Genomic DNA, 24,800 nt, shown 5'->3' with positions numbered 1-24,800 from the left:
TTTGTCAGACACTCTTTGGATTCTAAGACAGGGATGGCTCTAACAACACAAGAAGCTCTTCAGTTTGGACTGTAGGACCCTCAGAACTAGGATTTATCTCCGCTCCCATTCCTAAATGTTTGGGTATTTTAAGCGCCATGCTGCAGAAGTTCCACTGCTTTTTAATTTTTATACTGACTTCTGGAGGAAAATCTGTAAGAAGGAGAGATTTTTGTTAAGAAAGCTGAATCTGAATGAGAGTCTTTGGGGCCAAGTGCAGTGTTAAAGTTACTCTATTTTTGTGGCATGGACTTTAGAAATCACCATATTCTTCCTCCCCTTTAAATGATTCCTCTGTAGGATCTCACTTTGTCACTGATTCTTTTTCTTCCTGGGTTTTGGCCATGTGGTAATGCAATGCTTCCCTTTGATTTGAAGGAGCACAGTCATGGCCCTAAGCCCTGGAGGTCTTGGGAAGGGAAGTCCAATGCCATGTCCATTGTGTCTCCTGCTGAGGCCAAGGTGACATGGATCGGGTGGAGTAGGAGGAGGATTCATACACACCGAGGAGCTTTTAGAGCTGTTTCCCAAGCATTTATAACCACATCACCTCCATCTCTATGGACCCGAGATATCACAGAGGGGCCTCCAATACAGTCACAGATACAGAATAACTTGCCTATGTCCCCTCAGGATTTGGACTAATCTTCAGACGGTTTATCCCTGGGAACACAACACCCTTTTTTGGGGGCACAGCCTTCCCAGAGGTCAGGGTTGCTGACTTGCTTCTGTTTGGTCAGCTTCCTCCTGCACATGAAGCCCCCTGGTGGGTTCACTTCCACCTCCTACTGTCCCTGTAACAGGCAGATTGAACCCCTTATTTTAGGCTCAAATATTACCTTAAAGGGAAGGAATCATTCCCCTCTCTCAAATCTAATGATCTTTTAAATTGTGTCAAAAAAAGGGCACATTTGCAAGTGGAACAAATCCAAGAAATACTATTTTAAACAATATTTCAAAGCTTCAAGTTCCTTCCAAATAGCAGTGAGAGTCAGACGTTCTTGTCTGTAGTTTGTTCCAGAGCATCAAGGCTGATGGAGGAAGAAGGAATAGAAGGACTAAGTTAGCCTTCCTTAGGTGCCATACTTATGAAGAAAGATCATCATCCAACTCTGAGCGTCAACTGCCCACCCCATGCTTTGGGGAACATTAGACCCATGATTCAGCATTTGGGTGGGCATCTCAGAACTCTATCAGTGCTTTAAGTCAGAAAACAAACCAAGCAGACAGCAGAATGACAGACAGACAGCTCAGCCACCAGGATATGAGGACTTTTTTTTTTTTTTTTTCCCTTTTGCTGGAGAGAACTCTACATTTTAAGACCCATTGCTAAGGGACTCCATGAAATAATTATTATCTTTCTGGCGAGTTCACCTGACAACTCTCGAAATAGATTTCTTACCAGGTCCCCCAAATAGAAACTGGCAGTGATCACCTGAATTTCTCTGAATTCATAGCAAGGCTAATGTCCTCTCACAATAATCCTTTTCCTTTTTTTCTGATTTTCATTTAGTTCCTTTATTGCTTTAGTCGCCCTTCTTTCCAAGACTCCATACTCCTAGTAATGAAGCCTAAGACCTAAATAGGAATTTTGTTTCACAGTTATATTCTCATCCTACACTTTCAGGATTATTTTAATGTGAGTAGTTTATAAATAAAGAAGCTTGCCCTAGTTTATAGCAAACCTAGAATTTAAATCTCAGGGATCCTAAACTCAGTGTTCCTTTTGTCATCTACTAGCTGAGAAAGTCATGAATGTGTATCATACAAGACAGCAGCATCTGGGGGAGAAAGGGTCTGGAGTGAGTGAGATTTTGAACAGAAGCCCTTGGGGGCAGACAGTGAACAGGTTTCTGCTGCCCTCTCGTGGTCATATTCACGAATTACACCCTTTCCTTCTATTCTTCCGCCTTCTCTGAATCCTCACTTTTCCTGCTTTCCTTAGTGTTATGAGCAGTTTGTCTTGTTTTCATGCCCTTCTCTTTCAAATACCAGCATGTCCCTACACAAAATGAACAACCATAATCACAGCATAATTGACGGCACAGTTCTTATTTCAAAACTGGTGTCCCCTTGAGAAAGCATACGTAAGGGCTTTTTGTGAAGAGATGCATACAATTCTAAGCAGAGCTTATTTTAAGTGGTCAGTGGGTACTAATGTGTCTGATCTCTAACACAAGGCAAAGATAAGTCCTAAAGTCCTGGGAAAATCCCAGCACTTTACATACCATCAAGATGATACAGAATGTGTGTAACAAATAGCTTTTGATACCGCAAAATTGAGTGTGAGAAAATAAAGTTCTGTTTTCCTATTACTGATCCGAATTTTTATATCAAGCCCTATCATGTCTTAGAGCAAAGGGGTCAATCTAGTAATTTCCAGAATACTCCACTTTCTTGACTATTAATAATTTAAAAGCAGCCCTCTCTGCCCAGGCTTATTTCTAAGTCCCCAGGCAGGAGGTGGTGCAGGACTGCTGGAGAAGGCAGTCCTCATATTTACATAATGACTCCAACTGTATGTCATGGTCACGCTGCCCCTGGTTGTCCCTGTCCTTCCCGAATGGGTGATGATGACTGTTATATCCATGCCATCACTCTCCTCTTCCTGTATCATCCATGCCAGCATTTGAGGCAGTAATCTTTCATTCTAAGAGTTGAATCTTCCAGGGTCCACCTCTTCTTGCTTCGAGTAGCTTTCCCTTTGCTGCTGCTCTTTGGGGCTGTTGTTGGAGAGACACACCTATGGCATCACTGCCATTCTGGGAACCAGAGGTGAAGTGGGGCAGTGTCCCCTTCACCCTCATCGAGAGAGAGAAATGGGGTAAAGGAGTTTTCACCAAGGTTTAATTACTTTTTTTCTCCTCTTCAAACACCTCATTCACCATGAGAAAGGTCTTTATCTGCACTAAAGATTGCAGGGGAAAAATTCTTCATTAAGAATAGCAATCTCAAGTTAGCTAGCCCAAATGTGGGCAGACCTTATCAGGGGAGAGGAAGAAACTTCAGGAAAAAAATTCGTTTAAATGCTTTCACATAGTAATGTTGCATATGCTTACATTTTATATTGAAATGAATATTTACAGTTGAATTGTCTTGGAGAACTTTTTAATTCTTGAGAAGCCATACCTCAGGGATACTGTGGGTGTGGTTCCAGACCACCACAATAAAGTGAATATGGCAATAAAGTTTTTGGCTTCCCAGAACTTATAAAAATTAACATTTATATTCTGCTGTAGTGTATTCAGTGTGCAATAGCATTATGTCTAAAAAGCTATGTATCTTAATTAAAAATACTTTATTACTAAAAAATGCTAACTATCACCTGTGCCTTCTGTGAGTGGTAGGAGTACCATCAAGGCTCACTGACCACAGATCACCACCCAAATATAATAATAATGAAAAAGAAATACTGGAAGAATTGCCAAGCTGTGACATGGAGACATGAAGTGAGCAAACGCTGTTGGGAAAATGGCGCCATTAGACTTGTTTGGCTTATGGTTGCCACAAACCTTCAATTAGTTTAAAAAATGCAACACCTGGGAAGCACGATTAAAGCAAGTACGCAGATCCCAGCGATACTTGCCCTCTGATTCAAGGAATGGACTTAAGGGGAACTTAAAGGAAAATCTAAGTTAAACCAATGTGCACGTACATGCGTGCGCACGCACACACACACACGAATGTGCCTATAACTTCCCTCATTATAATTTTTGTGCCTAAACATAGTATTGAAAAGCTTTTTAAATTTCTTTGGTTCAGTGTCTGTAATAATTAAGCTCTTTATTACCCATCAAAGGGAGATAAAGAACCAACGTTAAAAGAGCAATAAACTAGCACGGAGAGACCTTGGCCTGGCGCTCTGTTCCTGGAGAAGGTAGCTCCTATCTCTGGGCCTCGGGCTTCTCATCATTAGAAGAGGGGAAGGATACTTGATACTCAGTCTTGCGTCCAACTTTAAGCCCCGTGGCGACCTGACAATACGCGGGAGTCCTTAACGTGTGGGGAGGTAGAGGGGCTGTCTAGACAGGCCGCCAGCCTGAGGTGCTGTGAGGATCTGCCAAGGCGCCCCAGGCCGGATGTGAGGTGGAGCCTGGCTTTCTGGGAAGAGGTGAAAGTGTAAACATTACAGTTTGGTCTGAGAGTTGAAGGTCTGAAGGTCTCACAGAACTCAGGTCTGAAGAACTCATAACTAAACCCAGTCAACGTTCACTTGCCACCCGCGTTTCACTTTTCAAAGGATTACAGCTAGGAGGTGAAGATGTGATTCTGACTGCAGTTTCATCTTCAGGGATTTGGCTTTTCCTTCTGTTTGGGGGAGGCGGCTTGACACCTCCTTCACCCACAGCCCAGGGGACCCGGGGGGCCTCCCCCCACCTTTGACTGTGCCTCCATTCTTGCTCCAGGCAGCACTTCAGGCTCTGACCTGTCGGTGGAACCTGCTCTGTGGATGAAGGGTACACCTGGGACCAGGTGAGGAGAAAGCCCAGCAGCCCCCTGCCTTCACCCTGAAGGAAAGAGGGAGACGTGAGTGGACTGGAGAGTCCCTGGTGGGGGAGGACGAAGATGGGGAGTTGACTAAGATGAGGAAGCCGGGCGCAGAGACACCTGGCAGGGAAGCTCTGCCGCTTGTTGTAACACCCCTACTGGTATTTCGTACTCACTCCACCCTATGTTTTTCAAAGCGCTGCCGAAGCGTATTTGAGCCTCACAATATTGCAGTGAAGCAGGCTGGGTGAAGAAGGGGCTCTAGATTAAGCCTTAGAAAACCAGGATCATATTACTCGTTTGTCTTGTCGGAAGCTGTGCTTGTGCCCCTGAGCCTTGCTTCCTTGTCTGTCATGTGGTGATGATACAACCGGAAAAATCTTACGAATGATTGTCCCCTTCAGAGAGCAGAGAAAGAAGAGGTTCAAGAAATAAAATGAGATTCTCAAGGTCATGGAGGTAAACACAAAGTCACCTTGTTTCCGAGAAATCTCAGGTTACTTTACTTTATAAAAAGTCACTGTATTTAAGTTAGTGTAGATAAATAGGCTTCAAACTTCATGAGCTGATTTAATTCATTATTACCTGTTGATTACTACGGTTACATGGCATTTTGAGAATTTAACTTTTGAGGCTTTTTACTAAAAAAAGAAAATCTTCTAATAACCCTTACTGTGTGGAAATTTGTAATTTTGTTTGGCATGGATTTGAACAGTGCATATGTAGACCTTGAAATTTGGAATTGCTATTTACCCATCGCCTAAGTACAAACTACCACTTATCTCATCCTAATAGTTGCACTTTATCCAGAAAATGAAATGAAATACGGAATTTTAAGAATTTGAAGAAACACATGCATACCCTATCATATTACTTGACAATATCCAAGTTTACCACATTTAATATCAATGGTGGTTTCAGAAGAGTCTTGGCTTACATTCAAATGGTAATACAGAGATGTCAAAAGCTTATAATTAAAATGCTTTGATTTAAAGCTTACAGTGTAAGTCCAGTTATTCATTTACAAAAAACAAAAAAAAAGTGTCAAAGATTTTCAGCATGCTGATAGCAGATGGTCTATGGCAGCTCTTTTCCTTGCTACTAGGATTCTCTGGTAGCTCAGCTGACAGAGAATCCACCTGCAATGAAGGAGACCCTGGTTGGATTCCTGGGTCAGGAAAATCCCCTGGAGAAGGGATAGGCTACCCACTCCAGTATCCTTAGGCTTCCCTGGTGGCTCAGCTGGTAAAAAATCTGCCTGCAATGCGGGAGACCTTGGTTTGATCTCTGGGTTGGGAAGATCCCTTGGAGAAGAGAAAGGCTACCCACTCCAGTATTCTTGCCTGGAGAATCCCATAGACTGTAAAGAGCTGGACACGACTGAGCAGCTTTCACTCTTTTTTCGTTGACATTTGGGACTGGGTGATTCTGTAGGGGTTTTCCTGTGCATGGTAGGATGTTTAGCAGCAGTGGTGGCTGGTACTTATTATATGTCCCTCTCCCCTTAGGTATGACAACCAAAAGTATCTGCAGAAATTGTCGAATGCCTTCCAAGGGCAAACCCTCCTCCCTCCCCACCGAGAACCCTGGTTTAAGGCATTTATTCTCCCTGTTTATACTCTCACCAATCTCTTTCTGAGCCTCATTGAAGGTTAATATGCATTTTCACAGCTTTCTTTGAAAGCTTCCCTGGTTTGGACAGCTTTTTCCTAGAGTACTTTTGCCAGTTTTCTCTCTGCTTTCCATAAAAAGTCTAAAGGAACATAAACTTACAAACTGATTTGTAGCAAGTGTGGGTCCTTCTTAGTCTGCCTCAGTGAGTGATGGTACTTTGGCATGGATTTTGCAGGTTTTCTTAGCTTTTACTTGCTGGAACAACATGTTTCTGAGAAGGAGTTAAGAAGTCAAGATGGTAATTTCCTTCCAGCTGAGGGGACGTGACTGATCCTTTTCAAGCAGCAAACTACTACTGTTCTATGCTATCTTCTAACCCTCAGGCTCATTTTCCGAAAATATTTGACCACTCTTTCAGGTATTGTGGTCTTGTGGCTGGGCTTGTATCACATTTCCTGGAGATATTTTAGATGAAAGGGGATTCCCTGGTGGTTCAGGGATAAAGAATCCACCTGCAATGGAGGAGACGCAGAAGACACAGGTTCCAATCCCTGGGTTCGGAAGATCCCCTGGAAAAAGAAATGACAACCCACTCCAGTATTCTTGCCTGGAAAATCCCATGGACAGAGGAGTCCGGCAGGCTACAGTCCATGGGGTCACAAAAGAGTTGGATACAACAACAAACAACAACAGTGTATCACTTTAGAAAGTAAACAGTCATAATACAGAAAACACAATCTCCTGGACCATTTGGTTCATCATCTCCATTTCAGATGAGTGTTGATTTTTCCTCCTGCTCTATAAAATCGTATTGGTGTTAGTTTTGGCGGCGGGGTGGGGGGTGGGGGGAAAGCAATAACTTATTGCCCTTGTGCAAGTTTTTATATTTGGTGTGAAGTTTTTCTTTCCATGAGATTCTTGACACAGCTGATAGACTAAAATCTTAGATACCTTTCAGCCTGAGTGTTTCATTTTCCAAAACTAAATCTAGCATTTTAATCTTGGTAGTTTTAAAATATTTTAACTGTGTGGAAGTATTTTTATGTTGTTCGTTACAATGGGCATGTTGAGTTTGCCCATCTCTACCAATTAGGCTTTTTCTTTTATTCATTTCTATGTGTCTTCAGGATGATACAGAAAGATGATACTGAAAGGTTATTCAAGGTCATTTCCTTGGTCATCTTCTTCTGTATCACCGTTTCCACTATTATTATCTTTACTTTCCAAGGCATCCCCTTGCCCCTGTGTTCTCCTGGTGATAGAGTCCTGCTTATGATGACTTCTTGCTCTTTCCTTTACATCCAGGAGACTGTAGAGATGAAGGACTTTGCAGAACAGACTGAAAGGGGAGGGGTGAGAAAAAGTAACTGAATGCCCTCTAATTCTGCATGCTCAGAGTAGATGGACCTAAGGAGACTTTTTATAATCAAAGCATCATTGTCCCTTTAGCCCCAAAGATCTTTTCATTTCAATCAGAAATCTACCTTAAGTGCCCCAAATAGCATAAAGTACAACAGTGTAAGTAAGAGGTTGGAAATGATGGATAAAAGCAGAGAAAGGGAGCCAAGCCCATTTCATCATTTGATTGTGGAAGATATTGATGTTGCTTCCCTGTTACGTCTCCGTAACCACTGGAAACCACAGAAGCGCTTGTGCATTACAGCCACACTTAGGTACAGTTGTATTTTCTCTTGTGTTTACCCCAGGGAGGATGGTGGAGCTTCCTGGATACAGCCTGTCTGGTGTGTTTGCCTCCTTCTTCTTTATACTTCTCAGCATGAAGCAATCAGGTAGGATGCTCTTCTTCCCTTTACCATATATTCCAGTGTCTCAGAGGTCCCGTCTGGGTGACGACTTCCAAATTCAAAAGAGCTAGTATAATATTAAGAGTAGGGATCCAGGGGTCAAAGCCCTTGTGTTCCACAAAGACCTCCTTCTCCTCCAGCTGTGTTATGTTTGGAAAGTTACTTGAATACCTTCTGCCTTAGTTTTCTCATCCTTAAGATAAGAATAACAACCTAACTGTATCTCATAGGCTCACATGGGCTTTAATATTAAATGAGGGTGTACATGAAAAACACTTGAATCAGCACCTGGAACACGGTGAGTCATTCATTCTCCTGCTTCTATTCAGGATAACTCTGCAGGGCAAGAAAGGAGGCTGCTTCTTACCGTAAATTAAACAGTGTGAAAATACATGGAAATAAACTTGAAGGAGAGTTGCAAGAAATGGGCTTGGAAATCTCAGTAGCTGAATTTTCTTGGTTGAAATATTGTAACTTGAAAACAGATTGTGAAAAGTCAAAGTCAGTGGGTAGCATCAGAACCCCCAGTAAAATGCAGGATGACAAGGTGGGAAAAAATCATGGCACAGGACATCGGAATCACTTTTCACTTTCATGATTGGAGAAGGAAATGGCAACCCACTCCAGTATTCTTGCCTGGAGAATCCCAGGGACAGAGGAGCCTGTTGGGCTGCTGTCTATGGGGTCGCACAGAGTCGGACACAACTGATGCAACTTAGCAGCAGCAGCAGCAGACAGAGGCTGCCAGGAGCTATATGATGTGGTGAGGCTGCCCTCCTCTCTAGTGATGCACTTTCCTAAGCTGTAAAATTCACCCAGATGGCACAACTTGCATTCTAGTGTTATGCTCAGATTTCATCAACACAGAATACCAGCAGATATCCACCTGTGCTCCATAGTGAGCACTATCGACTTGATGCTGAACAACAACTCAACAAGATGAAGTTCCTTCTTAGGAGTTTTGGATCTGCACAGAGAAAGTGCAACTGGCCCTGGAATATTTTAGGATGAGAAAAAAACATAATATACATGACATGAAATTAGGAAGTATAGGAACATGCAGAATTATGAAACATCTCTTCAATTTGTAGATAACAAAGAAGTCAAACATGACTTAAAATTTTATCGAAAGGCTCGAACTCTTTATACTAATCACTGCCTTTAATCTGCCAAAAATATCCTTGCAAAAGCTGCATTTTACATAGCCCTAGTAATTGGAATCTTGCCTGTTTCAGAGAAAAACAAAACAAAACAAATCCAGTTCATTACTTAGGACAAGACAAGAACAATTCTGAAAAGCCTAAAAATCTATTGAATAAATCTATTATCTAAAATTTAGGAAAAGTGATTACAACGTCAGTCACTAAAGTGAAATTGTTATTGTTCAGTCGCTAAGTCGTGTCTGACTCTTTACATCCTCCTGAACTGCAACATGCCAGGCTTCCCTGTCCTCCACTATCTCCCTAAGTTTGCTCAAACTCATGTCCGTTGAGTCAGTGATACCATCCAACTGTCTCATCCTCTGTGAAATTACTAACTATAAAATAAATCACTGTAAAATATAAAATAAGCCACTAACTAATAAAGTTTTCAATTAGAAAATCAGTTTACACTTTAACTTATTTGAGAATAAAAGCAGTGTAGAGGTGGTAATTGTTAATCTTAAAGATGAAGAAATTGAGATTGCAAATCAATTTCTCAAGAACAATGGGTTTCTCTCCAAATCACACATCTGGTAAGTGATCAATTCAGCACTCGTACTCAGGTTTTTGAATTACATGCTATTTTCAGTACACAAGATTGTCTCTGTAACCACCAAACATACATATCGTAATGGCTGGATTTCTTTAAAACATTGCAAATAAAACCTCCCCTCCTCCAGGTGCCTCTGTTTTGATAGACTAGACATCCCAAAGCAATCGTATTGCTCCTCCAGGTGACATCTCCTGATTCCTCTGTGTCACTCTTTTGTAGATGACTTCAGAGTGACGGGTTCTGCCCATCCTATCCTGGCCATGGTCGGGGAAGATGCCCTCCTCACTTGTCAACTCCTTCCCAAGAGGACCGCAATGCACATGGAGGTGAGGTGGTACCGCTCGGAGCCCAGCACTCCTGTGTTTTTGTATCGGGATGGAGATGAGGTAACGGAGATACAGATGGAGGAGTACAGAGGCCGGGTAGAGTGGATAGAAGACAGCATCACTGAGGGAAGCGTGGCTCTGAAGATTCACAGCCTCCAGCCATCCGATCATGGGCAGTACTGGTGCCGTGTCAAAGACGACAACTACCTTGCAGAAACAAGCCTGCTACTCCAAGTAGCCAGTGAGTATCTGGGGAAAGACACAGGCTCTCAGAAGGGGAGGTATATTAACTTGCATTAAGCTCATTTCCAGTTGAACAATTCTCTTTTAATCATGGAGGCAATTGCTGATGTCCAGTCTTCTGATTCATTTGGAGGCAAGTGGTTCTGTAGGCTTTAAAGTGAGCTCAGTTATAAACAATTTCCTCAAGTTTAACTTACACGGTTTTGGCTATTCTTGAGGATTATTTAAAATTGATGACACGTAGTTATTAGCAATTTTGCTGAGGCAAGAATTCATGCCATATGGGTTAGTGTGCAAAGGCAAGTCAGCTGCTGTGTGAGCGAGTCTAGTTGACAAGCCCCGCATCTCTGTTCTCTGCTGCTGCTGCTAAGTCGCTTCAGTCGTGTCTGACTCTGTGCTGAGCCTCAAATACACAGTCACTGGGATGTGAACTCACTGTCTGAGTAACGCTGCCTTCAGTTAAAAAGCTAATGATGAGACTGCAGAGGTTAAGAACATTGTGCCTTTATGGAGATTATGGATACTAGTGTTCAGTGAAATTGGGGCTCATAGATGATTTGGAGACATACCCATTGTGAGTGGCAAGGGCCTGCATGATGCTTTTGTGTTAGCAAAGCAGGAAGGGGTTGGAAGAAATAAATCACACTGAAGAAAGGATCGCTCTGTGGAAAAACAAATATCTGGAAGTAATGGATCATATGGCTCCCTGGCAGAAGTAACTACTTCATGTGCTAAAGAGAAAATTGCTGTTGTCATTTAGTCACTAAGTCGTGTCTGACTCTTTTGTGACCCCGTGGACTGTAGCCTGCCGGGTTCCTCTATCCATGGGATTTCCCAGACAAGAATACTGGAGTGGGTTGCCATTTCCTTCTCCAGGGGATCTTCCCAGCCTAGGGATTGAACCCACATCTCCTGTATTGGCAGGCAGATTTACCTTTACCACTGAGCCGCCAGGGAAGCCCAGAAGAAAAAATTAGGCAAATCCATTTACCTTATCAGGAAAATTGTTCTAAGGAGAATTTAACCTCTCTAGCTGATGCTGCTCTCTTCTTTGCTCCCCTACGAGGTTGATCTCCAACACCTTCTTTTTCTCAACACCTATGTGTGATTATTACTGTTATTAAGTTCAAGTTGACTCAAGATAGATGAAAAGAATCCACAAACTTCTGAGATATGGAGTGGGGAGGGCCCGTACCAAGGCATTTCACTTTCAGGTACATCTGAAAAGAAGCTATGCATTTTCTAAGGCTCTGGGTGAAGAAAATCGGTCTCTGTTCTCAACAAGTGGTAGAGACAAAATTGTCATCTATGGAAAATAGAATCCCCTTTGTTTGGGTTTGAGAGTTGTGTTAAATAGAGAAAGAACTTCATGATTATATAAAACTCGGATTCTCAAAAACATTTCCCATGGAATGGAATGCTTAGATACAGAAAGTCCTCATGAGACTTCCCATTTTGCATACCCCAGGTTATCTGTTTTCTCCCCCAGGTCACAACCACCAACAAAAGGAATGGGAAGAATATTCTCTCTGGAGAAGAGTTCTCACTTTACAGTAAATATTCTGTTTAAATTGGAGTCAAGATATCATCCAACATGTCCAAGTGCCTGACATAATAATATTAAGATGAAAAAGGCAAAGTCTGTCTCACAAGGGAGTTCATGAGTAAATTGTAACAAATCTTAGTTTTCAGTGCTAGAGACAGAAGCAAAATGTCATTATGTAACTCTTATTTTCCTGTCTGAGTTTGAATGAAAATACTGCTCATATGCTAGAATTTAAAGATCCAGACTAAGGTATAAAGTGTATGTGAGTTCCAGTTTGAATGGGAGGAGGACTTTGGGCCACCTTTTGCTCAGCAGAGCCTTGAAGTTCTGCTCTCTCCCTATGAGCAAGGTCACTGGACTCCCAGCTCTGTGATTTGTGCCTCCATGGGCTCCGGGACTCAGGGCTGTGTCTTTCTACCGCAGATCTGGGGTCTGACCCTTACATCCACATGGACGGATCTGTGGAAAGTGGACTCCAGCTTGTGTGCACTGCAAAGGGCTGGTTCCCGGAACCTCAGGTTTCCTGGCAAGACATCAAGGGAGAAAAGTTGCTGACTTTCTCTAATTATAACTTCCAAGATGAAGATGGCTTGTTTTATGTAGAAAGCACTCTTGTGGTCAGGGATGCCTCTACAGAGGCTGTGTCCTGCTTCATCCACAACCCCTCACTCGCCGAGGAGAAGGGCTCAGATGTCTCCATCCCAGGTCAGTGCTCTGCATCTAGGATCAAGATGCTCCCATTAGTAGGAAAGGTTGAAGGGACTGTTCTGTAGCACCTAATATTTTTTAATCAAGAAGAATATATAATATTTAGTAATATGCATTGTGTGTGTGTTAGTTGCTCAGTCATGTCTGACTCTTTGCAACCCCATGGACTGTAGCCCGCCAAGCTCCTCTGTCCATGGAATTCTCCAGACAAGAATACTGGAGTGGGTTGCCATTTTCCTTCTTCAGGAGATCTTCCTGACCCCGAGTCTCCTACATTGCAGGTGGATTCTTTACCATCTGAGCCACCAGGGAAGCACCAATATGCATTAAAAACTATAAAACATTTATGGCTGGAGATATACATACGCTATATAGCTATATTGTTAATGGCATTCCATTTATTTTTGGATTCTGCCTTTTCTTCTTTATTAATTTTCTTTTCTCACAAGTATGTGTTACACTGTGAAGGAAATACAACTATTCGTTCAACTGAAATGTTTTCTTGTGCTGTATTTTTGCCAGTTACATCTAGGAACTTATCATCTGAAGATAATCAGAGATGGAGACAACTATTTACACAGTAATGCATCTTTATTATAGCCTCATTTATAAATAGCAGCAAAAATAGCAGCCAGAAACCCAATGCAACAGTGGAGTGTTAAGTGTCTTATGTTACTATACATTATAGCATTGATGAAAAATAGTATTTAAAATACTATTTAAATTTAAATACTATTTAATATTTAAATAGTATTTAAAACAGTATTTAAAAGATTATTGGCTTTAAATAACTTAAAATTGCACTAAGACTTTTGGGACACCCTCTACATTTAGATATAAAGATGTAAGTACATAGCTATTTACATAAATGGTTATAGGGAAAAAGTTAAATGTTATATGTTGCTGTTAAAAGGAGTCAAATATATATACATATGTATATATAATTACAAAGCATATATTAATATACCTCTCAGTTTGTAATTATGGGTGATAATTGTCTTTGTCCACATATTATAAAGGTATAAAAATACACTTTTCATATATATGGAATGGAGAGGGAGCGTCTAGGGGAAGGCACAGGACAGCTAGTGTGAGTTTCTAGTGTGAGTAAGCAGTGCCATCGTGATAACTGGCCTCACGCACCAGCTGCACCCTCTCACCCTGCTATGATTTCTGCACGTGCTCTTTGTCCCAAGGGGCCTGCATTTATTAAAAATAATATTATTGTTTCAATACAATAGTTAAATATGTTAAAGATAAGCAGAAACAAGCAGAACCATGGGGTGGTAGAATTGAGAACATTCTTGTGCAGAGAAAGGGAAAAATAGCTGGACCACCAGGCGAAAAAAAAATGTCATTATTTTTCTACATTTTATTTCTTTCTTATGAATCAACTGTTTTGAGAAAATGTAGACCTTGCTTTTTTTGGGAGGGGGAGGAAATATTTTCTCTCCTTTCTCTTAGAACAAATTCCTTAATATGTTATTCTCATTCTTTTTCCAGAAAAACTCCAAACAGAGCTGGGTAAGCAGAGATGGTTGGTGTGCATGAGTGTACACGAGCCTCTGCCCTCCCTCCACCCCTGAGGAAGGCGATGCTCCCTGGACAAAGCACACACAGTGAAGGCGACACTTCGTGACCCAGATGAGAAACTGGGGCATGATCTTCCCAAGTCTCACCTTAGTACTGGAGGGACCAGCAAAGTGCAGTCTCACGCAGGCACCTTTACACTGCATAACCTGCTACTTTCTGTGTCCGTGGGGACCATTGTGAGCCCCAGATGGGTGCCTAAAATGGGTGCAGATGGAAGCTCTGCCCCACTGGGCGGGAGGAGAGGGAGTGTGTAGGGGACGGCACGGGACCGCTGGTGTGTTTCTGGCGTGAGTAAGCAGTGCTGTCGTGATAACTGGAGGTCCTCACCCACCCACGCCTGCACCCTCTCGCCCTGCTATGGTTTCTGCACCTGCTCTTCACCCCTGGGGGCCTGACCTCATCACTGTTGGGAGGAAGCTGTGACTTTCCTGGATGCAGCCTGGGACCCTGTGCTCCAGGTGGTCATTTTCCTCTTTTTCTTTACTTACTAGTTGGACTGCAGATATTATTTTATGGTACCTAAGATAAGTGGTTTAAACAATAACCAACGGATTTTTAAGCCTCTTTCAGTTTCTCCTTTGATGCCTTGTATCTTCCCCCCTCTCCTCCTTTCTGTGACCTCTTCTCTGAGCCCATAAAAACCAGTCTGCTACCCACCTGCTCATTTTCTCCTTCCGTTGATACCCTGCTCTCCTTTAAGTCACCTGCTACAGGAATATGTGTGAAGGTGTGTGTGGGTGCCTGTGTGCACGTTAGGTTTCAGCCCATATGGGAGTTTTCAAGGAAAATTAAGGTGGAGAGCACACCCCAGTCTCTGCCAGAGTCTAGTGTGATACTTTGGACACCTTTGGGCCATAAAGATAAAGAGAAGGACCTTGGAACAGTCAAAGGTAACTCTGTAGACTGAGGAGATAAGATAACTCTGTAGACTGTGCCCCGATAAGCCTTACCCTCCAACTGAAATCCCTTCCCTCCTGGGGCGGACAGAAAGCTTGACTGGCAAAGCTTGTCAGTTACAGCTCAGAAAACCGAGCCAGTGTTGGGCAGGCTGGCCTACATGTCTGTCCCTTAGGAAGATCCTCTCATTTCTCTGAGTTATTTGAATCAAAATGACATGCTCCTTGGAGACCCAGCACACAAAGTACAGTCTGATGTCCTGTTGTTTCTAAGTGGTGCATGCCTTCTGGGACCAAAGGTAAATAAGATGAAAAGACCAGAACTTCCCTTCGCTCTGCCCTCAGGAGCCTTGAGGATGAGCTGGTAATAGAGAGATCAGGGAGTTCAAAGCTGCCACTGTGTTGTTAGAGCTTGTGACTTAGAGCTCAGAGGCTGCTGGCAAACCAAGATTTCTATAGAAGTCCTGAAACTGAAATCCTAGTTCCTACTCTGGCAAATGTTATTGGTTATAAAAATAATAACTAATTTTTTGAAATGATAATCACATGCCCAGCATGATGCTAAATGATTTTGGGGAGTTATTTTCTTTTTTTCCAATAATTTAAAAGGTGAATAGATTTATCATCATTTTACAGTTGGGGAATAATCAATTTTAGCTCTTAATTATCAATCTCTGGTAGGGAAATCTAGTTTGAGATTTAATATGTACCACAGCCTGGATTTCTATTATAAATTATCTTTTTGTTGTTTAGTTGCTAAGTAGTGTCCAACACTTTGGAGAAGGAAATGGCAACCCACTCCAGTATTCTTGCCTGGAGAATCCCATAGACAGAGGAGCCTGGCAGGCTACAGTCCATGGGGTCGCAAGAGTCAGACACGACTTAGTGCACTGTCTCTCACTGTCTCTCACAGCCCATGGATAGGAGAAAAGAAAAAAAACCTCATATAGATAACAAAGATGAGGAAATAGTCTGCTTTATTACCCTAAGACACATGGATGGAGAAATAGCAGCAAACTAACTCCTAGCTCTTTTTTATCCTGACTCCTACATTTGTATTTAGATTTTAACAGGTTCATATAAAGTAGAAATAATATGTTTTAGGTAAAATTGCAAAACAAAGCAAACAACATGCTGGAAATAACTGGGAGACAAATTTTATCAAGAATAGAACAGAATAATCTGAAAATTAGAATTATGTTTCTAGAGAAGTACCTAGAAGATTACCTATGAAATACATAATGAGGACATTTTGCCTTTGATCATTGATTCCTCACACAAACAAGTGACACATTTATGCCTGGATTTCTATTATAAATTATCTTTTTGTTGTTTAGTTGCTAAGTAGTGGCCAACTCTTTGCAGCCCCATGGACTGTGGCCCACCAGGCTCCTCTGTCCATGGGATTTTCCAGGCAAGAATACTGGGCAAGATTCTAGGCAAAAATAACATTATAAGATCATTATAACATTTTTCAAGATCACCCGAGAACACTGACTAGTGTGTGTTTAGAGGCTCACATATGTGGGACCTTGGGCACTGAAATATGATGACTGGATCTGACGTATAAGGTATTATAAGGGCGTTTCTTCATACTTCATTACTAAAAAGCCACCTCGTTTTCATTTCGTTGCCATTATCAAGGTCTATAATGGGATTGGCTCCAATAACCTCAGGTCGTGAATCTCTTGCCTCACTCACACTGCATTGCTATCATTGTAGTCCTTTATATACGGATTATTTTTTTTGAAAGTGAAAGTTGCTCAGTCACGTCCGACTCTTTGTAACCTCATGGACTATACAGTCCATGGAATTCTCTAGGCCAGAATACTGGAGTGGGTAGCCATTCTCTTCTTCAGTGGATCTTCCCAACCCAGGGATCAAACCCAGGTCTCGCAAATTGCAGGTGAATTCTTTACCAGCTGAGCCACAAGGGATGTCCAAGAATACCGGAGTGGGTAGCCTATTCCTTCTCCAGGGGATCTTCCTAACCCAGGAATTGAACTGGGGTCTCCTCCACTGTAGGAGGATTCTTTACCAACTGAGCTATCAGGGAAGGCTTAACTCCAGGCAAACCTTTTTATTTTGATAGTGACATATATGTCTTGTAGTATAAGAAACTGAGACATACACAGATTAAGAAGTAGTTTAAGGTCATGCAAATTTGAAATGATAAAATGTTAATTTGATTTTAATTGCAATATTATTTTCTTATGGGTCTATAAACTAAATGAGATTATAGGAAAGGGCTGCAGGTGTGGGTTTAATAAGTGATAATCTTCAGATGCAACCATGGGGTGGTTCTGCCTTGCACAGGGGCAACCTCTATCCTGATTCCACCAGATCTCCACCTCTGTAAAGAATACCTTTGAACCTCAGGCCCCCCCTCCGCCGGATGTCCCGAGTCCTAAACACTACTTGAGATGTTCTTGCAGATGACACTATTTGCTCCAGTTTGAATCTTCCATTGTGCTTTGTCTGCTGTATTTAACAGCTTCCTTAAAAGTGATTGGACCTTCCCAGCCCATCCTTGTTAGAGTGGGAGAAGACATACAGTTAACCTGCTCCCTGGCCCCAAAGACTGATGCACAGAGCATGGAGGTGCGGTGGGTCCGATCCCACCGTCATCCTGCTGTTTACGTCTATACGGATGGGGCCCATGTGGCTGGAGAGCAGATGGCAGAGTATCGGGGGAGGACTGTGCTGCTGAGTGATGCTATCAGTGAGGGGAGGCTGACCTTGCAGATAAACGATGCCAGGACTTCAGATGATGGGAAGTATCGGTGCCTTTTTGAAAAAGACGGGGTCTACCAGGAGGCCGATTTGGATCTGAAGATCATAGGTAAGGATTCTAGACAGATGTTCTGAATTCAATGTCTGTTCCTACTGCTTTTAACTTGCTGGGTCCTGGAAAATTTCTCTGGCACCTGAAATTTTCTTAATGTCCATTCACTCACCAAATGTACAGTAAATTCTCCCACATGCTGGAGCTATCATAGATACATAACGTCCACAAACTCGAATGGACCAGACCTAATTATTTGTGTGTAGAATTTGTATCCTTCCCAGGATCTCCATAAAGTGGCCATACCTCTAGTGAAATGTGAGATTCTTACTCCATAATGACACAGGACTCATTATTTCAGTGTGTTACTAAAATATTGGGAAAGATGTAGTTATTAGGAAATATGGTAATTTGAAGGTTAAACTGTTGGGTTGGCCAAAAGTTCGCTCAAGTTTTTCCATCTTAAAATGTCTTAAAAATAAACTTTTTGGCCAACCCAACAGATCTACCATATAGGAAAAAAATAAAAATGTCGACAGTATTGGCAGGGATGGAGGAGGGACAAGATCACTCCCTGCATCATGATTTCCCTCTGTCTATGTTTGTGGGTGAAAACTGATTTTTCTAAGGTTGGCAACTGCCATTGAGGACATTGCCTAACTCACAGATAATCTGTTTCTCCCACGGGTGGTGTATCCAAATTAATAAATATGTTTAGAAAACATCCATGGGAGCACAAGTTAACAAGTTTAATGAACGTCATAATTTTCTGCCATTAGAAACATGTATTTATAAGATTTTGTTCTTTGAGAATATTCTCTTATCCGTTTTTCTGGCCATGTTGATTCATGACCTTATCAGAGTTAATTTTTGGGGTATAGAAGAATAAAAATTGGATTTGAAATTTATTGCATCCTTTAATCTGTCCCAGAATAATTTTAGGAATGCAAAACATAAAAATATGCAAACAAAAGGAAACAAGGGTTCCAGCTAGTCTCATTCCTGCTGCTGCTGCGAAGTCGCTTTAGTCGTGTCCGACTCTGTGCGACCCCAGAGACCGCTAAGTGGCGTATAAACTTCGCTTACCCCATAAGCTTCATTTTCTGCTCCAAGCATCTGAACCCCTCTTTCCCCTCGCAGTGAACTCACTATGTAACCACTTGCAGAGGCTCTCAGTTGCCTTCCTTGATCTTTATTCCCAGGTCTGGGTTCTTCCCCTCAAATCTCCATGGAGGGACCGAAGGATGGAGAAGTAAAGCTAAAGTGCACTTCGGAAGGCTGGTTCCCACAGCCCCAAATGCAATGGAGGGACATGGAAGGAAACACAATACCATCATCTTCCCAGGACCTGACTCAAGGCAGCCAGGGGCTATTTCAAGTGGAGGCATTTCTACTGGTCACAAACAGCTCTGTTGTGAATGTGACCTGCTCCATCAGCAGCCCCTTTATTGGCGAGGAGAAAAAGACAACTTTTTCTACTTCAGGTTAGTGATTCCGTGTGCTCCTCTCAGCTTTGTGAATTAAATACGAAGACCAACCGAGACTTACTCATTTTACTGCTTTTCTATTTTTTTTTCCTTTTATGATGAAGTCTATTGCTATCTCTTGCAAAGCTGGTCTTCAAGACATCTATAGATTCTACTCTTTTGAGCTTCTCCCTGAAATCCCCCTCTAAAGCCATAAGGTTATATGGTTATATCATCAGCTACTAAATTCCAAGAATTGACTCTATCATCACTGTATCTACAATCTCTTTTTCAGTGCAAAAACATTGACATCCCTTCCCCCTGCCCCTCATGACAGGTTTTCTTCCAGATTAGAAATTAATTTTCCATGGCACCATTTTCATGGCTGCAGATTCAGTAAATTTATCTTTTTGCCATTCTTGCTGTTCCAGTGTTTGTGGTGATGATAGAGTTGGAAAAGAGAAAGGGGAGAAATGTGTGTGTTTCTGAGAGGGGCTAATGGGAAAGCTAGCATGAACCTCTAGTCTCTCCTTGGCTTGTGCAGAGCAGGGAGCAACAGACCAACTTTCTTCTGGACAGGACCAATTCTCATCCTCCTCTGCAGCCTAGGAGCTGCTCAGATGAGAAGAACAATCCTGAAATTCTCCCAGTTTCAGGATTTAATGTGATTCTGGGGCTTCCTTTTCAGAGTCCAGGATGATTTATTCATGGAACATACTGCTGATTTGGGGATTGCTTCTTCTTCTTCTTGTTGGAGTTGTAGGCTTGATCTGGAGGAAAAACTGCAGAAAAGGTGAGTTAGGAGAACAGAAACAGTGTGGAACAGGCTTTGCGGTAGGAACCTTTTCAGCAGACACTGAAGCACAAAGGCATCCAGTGGATATTCAGTAATTAATGAAACATGAGAGTCCATGGCTTACATGCATGTAATTGAGGATCAGTGTTGAATGAGATCAATTTACAGTAATAACAGAAGCAAAAGGAATAAAAGATAAAAATTTAATCTCCTAGTGCACATTCCCAGGTGATCTAGTGGAGGGAGATTAAGAAAAAAAATGGCATAGACATCCTTGCTCTGAAGCTGAGACTTAACTGGATTCTGTCAGCATGAACTGATTTCACTGAGATCATTAAAATACGATGATTTACTTATCAGTTTTCCTTGCTCTGAAGGAAGGGCTTCTCATATACTGGTGATTTTGTGAGCCATAGAAAGTTCTTCCACTTTAACTTTCTTAAGTCGTAGTACCTTTTTTCCCTGTTAGGATGTTAATATCATGAAATTAATATTTTAAAATATTCCTATGTTGCTTATTATCAGAATGGATTTTCTTTCTCTGCAGTGAATGAGACATTGGATTCAAAAACAGCTCACCCAGAATGAATCCTTTCTGAGGGAAACAAGCTTGTGACCTACAGAGAGTCACGCAGCCAGATGTCCCGCAACAATTTGACGGCTTCCTTTGCAAGCTGGGACTGGAGGGGCTCGTCTCAGGAGGGTGGTACTGAGAGGCGGAGGTTAGGGATAGGACAGGATAGGCCTTGAGTGTTGCCAAGGACAGCATCCTGAAGAAGTTGTGTCTGTATTATCTGAGAATGCGTTGGGATAAGGGGTTGCTATGGGAATGAGTACTGGGCCATTTCCTCTCCTCTAGGCCTCCACTGCCTGAAGATGTCTCTAGGGCGTTAGAATCTCCCTTGACTATACCTCTGGAGGCTTCTCCTTTGATAACGTGAACAAGTGCCCTATTTATGGTGCGTGAGTTCTCAGTTGTAAATTTTAGCACTGTGCCACCTGGGAAGCCTTATCTATACTTTCCCCCAATATTCTTATCTGATATTCTGCACCCCCTTCTTTCTTTGGTCTCCTAGTGTAGGTTCTTCTGAATCTTTCCTGCACCCAAAGGAGTCTCAGCAGCACCTCCAAGGAGAACAATTACTATGGATTCTGGAAACCAGGGTTATATTCTAAGTCCCAGTTCTTTTCTCTTTTCACCAACTACTAGAAGGGGACCGGCCCACTCACTCACTCAGCTAATCAAGAGGATTTAACCTTACTCTCGTGTCATATCTGACCTGGAGACTTAGCCTTTCTGTGAGCTGTCGTATCCCAAGCTCTCTAATATCCTGCCTGCTGATCACAATCTGATATCTGATAACAAAAGACCTTTAGAAAATCCAATGGAAAATGCAACTTAGCCTAGAGGAGGAAGGGCAGGGAACAATCAAGTATTTGATTTGTGTCTCTAGAAGGGTAACAATTATCCCAATGGGACTGAGAAAACAAAAAATACAGTTAAAATAAGGAAGAGAAAATACAGCTAAATGTAAGGAGGAAAATCTGATCACTAAGATATAATCTTGAAAATCTCATAAAGAGTGTAATTTCTGCATCAAACTTTCTCAGAAAGTTAATTGAGAGTGTGGAGTGAGGAAATTTTTCAGAAATACTAGTCCAAGAGGAAACTGTGTTACATGTCATGTATATGAAAATGTCAATTTTAGTTTTAGAGAGCAAAAGCATACAATTTAAAATTAATACTTACAAAATAAACAGAAGCAATATGTACAACACAAGCAATAAAATGCAGTGTAAATAAAAAAATATTTTATTTTATTTTATTTTTTTAAAAATTTCATTTTATTTTTAAACTTTACAATATTATATTAGTTTTGCCAAACATCGAAATGAATCCACCACAGGTATACCCGTGCTCCCCATCCTGAACCCTCCTCCCTCCTCCCTCCTCCCTCCCCATACCCTCCCTCTGGGTCATCCCAGTGCACCAGCCCCAAGCATCCAGTATCGTGCATCGAACCTGGACTGGCGACTCGTTTCCTACATGATATTATACATGTTTCAATGCAATTCTCCCAAATCTCCCCACCCTCTCCCTCTCCCACAGAGTCCATAAGACTGATCTATACATCAGTGTCTCTTTTGCTGTCTCGTACACAGGGTTATTGTTACCATCTTTCTAAAGATGTATATATATATATACATATATATATGTGTTAGTATACTGTATTGGTGTTTTTCTTTCTGGCTTACTTCACTCTGTATAATAGGTTCCAGTTTCATCCACCTCATTAGAACTGATTCAAATGTATTCTTTTTAATGGCTGAGTAATACTCCATTGTGTATATGTACCACTGCTTTCTTATCCATTCATCTGCTGATGGGCATCTAGGTTGCTTCCATGTCCTGGCTATTATAAACAGTGCTGCGATGAACATTGGGGTACACGTGTCTCTTTCCCTCTGGTTTCCTCAGTGTGTATCCCCAGCAGTGGGATTGCTGGGTCATAAGGCAGTTCTATTTCCAGTTTTTTAAGGAATCTCCACACTGTTCTCCATAGTGGCTGTACTAGTTTGCATTCCTACCAACAGTGTAAGAGGGTTCCCTTTTCTCCACACCCTCTCCAGCATTTATTGCTTATAGACTTTTGGATTGCAGCCATTCTGACTGGCGTGAAATGGTACCTCATTGTGGTTTTGATTTGCATTTCTCTGATAATGAGTGATGTTGAGCATCTTTTCATGTGTTTGTTAGCCATCTGGATGTCTTCTTTGGAGAAATGTCTATTTAGTTCTTTGGCTCATTTTTTGATTGGGTCATTTATTTTTCTGGAGTTGAGCTGTAGGAGTTGCTTGTATATTTTTGAGATTAGTTGTTTGTCAGTTGCTTCATTTGCTATTATTTTCTCCCATTCTGAAGGCTGCCTTTTCACCTTGCTAATAGTTTCCTTTGTTGTGCAGAAGCTTTTAAGTTTAATTAGGTCCCATTTGTTTATTTTTGCTTTTAAAATCACAGTTAATTAAAACAAAGAAGCCACACATAGGAGAAGAAGGAATGTGAAAAAACAAAGATTTGGAAAAAGTCTTAAAGTCTTCTGAAGTGAGACTGAGGGACACCTCCGAATGACAGACTGCACTTTCTAAGAAGGCAGACATCACGATTTTCACTGTCCTTTGAAGATTATTCATCTGTGACATTCTGGAATTTTCTCTTTTGGATCATGTTTTTTTTTTTTCCATACTTAAACTCAAATTTATATTTGAAGTTATGTACTGTAATATTCTAGTATGTAATATTATTCTTTCACAAGTGTATTCACGCTTATTTTATTTAGCTTTAAAATTTTTCCAATTGTGGTAAAATACACACAAAATTCATCATTTTAGTCATTTTAGAGTGTCTAATTCTTGTTGTTGTTTTAACTAAAAGGGAACCAAAATCCATAAACAGTTTTCAGGGCTTTATTCAGACTCTGATTTTACAGTTTCTTGAAGAGAGAAATCTCAATGGCAGAATGCAAAATGGGAAAGATGCTATTAGTAAGATGAGAAAGATATGTAATTGCTGAAATGATGTCTCAAATCTGAATTCAATTAAGATTAGGAAGGAATGTAATCAAAGTGTATTTAATTTTCCTATCCATTAAAGTTTTAAGGAAAAGAATAAAGTGTCCAAGACATCAGTATTTTTTCCATTCACAATACGTGCAACCATCATTAGTATTCAGTTCCAGAATATTTTCATCTGAAAGGAAACTCCATCACCGTTAAGTAGTCATACCCATTTGCCCCTCCCTCCAGCCTCTAGTCCACCTTGTTTCTGTAAATTTGCCTAGACTGGGTATTTCACATAAATGGAGTCATAAAATACTGTGCATAGACTTTTGGTGTGTCTGTAATTTTTTTTTTTTTTTTTTTTTTACTTAGTATGGTGTTTTTAAAGTTCATCCATGTTGTCAAATATTCCAGTACTTCATTTCACCTTTTTTTCATTAAAAGATTTTATTTTTTAAGAGTTTTTTTCCAGGTTTACAGCAAAATTGAGTGGAAAATCCAGAGTATTCCCATATCCCTCCCCTCTCATCCTTTAGTTTCCTCTATTATCAACAATTTGCATTGGTGTGGTGCATATGTTACAACATATGAACCAAAATTGATACAGTACTTTCAACTTAAGTCTAGGGTTTGCTTATGTGTCATACACACACACACACACACACACACGCACACACACACTCACACACACACACATAGGCTTTCCTGGTAGCTCAGAGGTAAAAGAATCTGCCTACAATGTAGGAGCCGCAGAGGATGAGGGTTCAGTCCCTGGGTGGGGAAGATCTCCTGGAGGAGGGCATGGCAACCTACTCCAGTATTCTTGCCTGGGTCTCAGAGTCAGATACAACTGAAGTGACTTAGCACACAGACACACACACACACACACACACACAAATATGTGTGTGTGTGTGTATGACAACAGTAAAATATCCCAAACTGAACCCATTGTCCTTCCTGTTCCATGCCACACTTTCAATATCATTGTATTCATTCTGTTGCTACCCCTACATATCTTCATCCAGCACAACCATTTGACTATGCCTATTAATATATTCCCCACCTTTCCTTTGTCTCTGTCTTGCTTGTTATTCAAGCCCTTCTTTTTTTGTAAGTAAAGTTAATATTCTGGGCTCTGGGTTTATTCTTCTTAGATTCAAATACTGACTGCCACTTAGTGGC

General features: G+C 41.3%; 1 protein-coding gene across 4 annotated transcripts; it reads left to right on the top strand.

Moving 5' to 3' along the window:
* The first annotated feature begins 4,211 nt into the window (after positions 1 to 4,211).
* Positions 4,212 to 24,385, top strand: BTNL2 (butyrophilin like 2). Of its 4 annotated transcripts, none has more exons than XM_045162822.1 (10): positions 4,212 to 4,294; positions 4,446 to 4,512; positions 7,848 to 7,931; positions 9,921 to 10,268; positions 12,240 to 12,521; positions 14,028 to 14,048; positions 17,508 to 17,855; positions 19,001 to 19,282; positions 19,953 to 20,057; positions 20,608 to 21,873. In XM_045162822.1, the coding sequence occupies exons 3-10, from the start codon at positions 7,853 to 7,855 to the stop codon at positions 20,646 to 20,648; spliced, it is 1,506 nt and encodes a 501-aa protein (XP_045018757.1). In that variant the 5' UTR covers positions 4,212 to 4,294; positions 4,446 to 4,512; positions 7,848 to 7,852; the 3' UTR covers positions 20,649 to 21,873. The 4 variants fall into 4 exon arrangements, with proteins under 4 accessions (XP_045018757.1, XP_044784888.2, XP_045018758.1 ...); XM_044928953.2 differs by adding an exon at positions 23,129 to 24,385 and having other exon boundaries at positions 4,218 to 4,512; positions 21,142 to 21,198; XM_045162823.1 differs by lacking the exon at positions 20,608 to 21,873 and adding an exon at positions 23,080 to 24,385 and having other exon boundaries at positions 4,218 to 4,512.
* Positions 24,386 to 24,800: the final 415 nt, after the last annotated feature.

Source organism: Bubalus bubalis, chromosome 2 (assembly GCF_019923935.1).
Source record: "Bubalus bubalis isolate 160015118507 breed Murrah chromosome 2, NDDB_SH_1, whole genome shotgun sequence".
NCBI classification, from domain to species: domain Eukaryota; kingdom Metazoa; phylum Chordata; class Mammalia; order Artiodactyla; family Bovidae; genus Bubalus; species Bubalus bubalis.
This window is presented reverse-complemented; position numbering and strand designations above follow the sequence as displayed.

Coding starts and splice junctions, on each gene's coding strand:
- BTNL2 (XM_044928953.2), top strand. CDS start 7,853: ATGGTGGAGCTTCCTGGATACAGCCTGTCTGGTGTGTTTGCCTCCTTC. Junction 12,522..14,027: donor CTCAGATGTCTCCATCCCAG/GTCAGTGCTCTG, acceptor TTCTTTTTCCAG/AAAAACTCCAAACAGAGCTG. Junction 14,049..17,507: donor AAAACTCCAAACAGAGCTGG/GTAAGCAGAGAT, acceptor TGTATTTAACAG/CTTCCTTAAAAGTGATTGGA.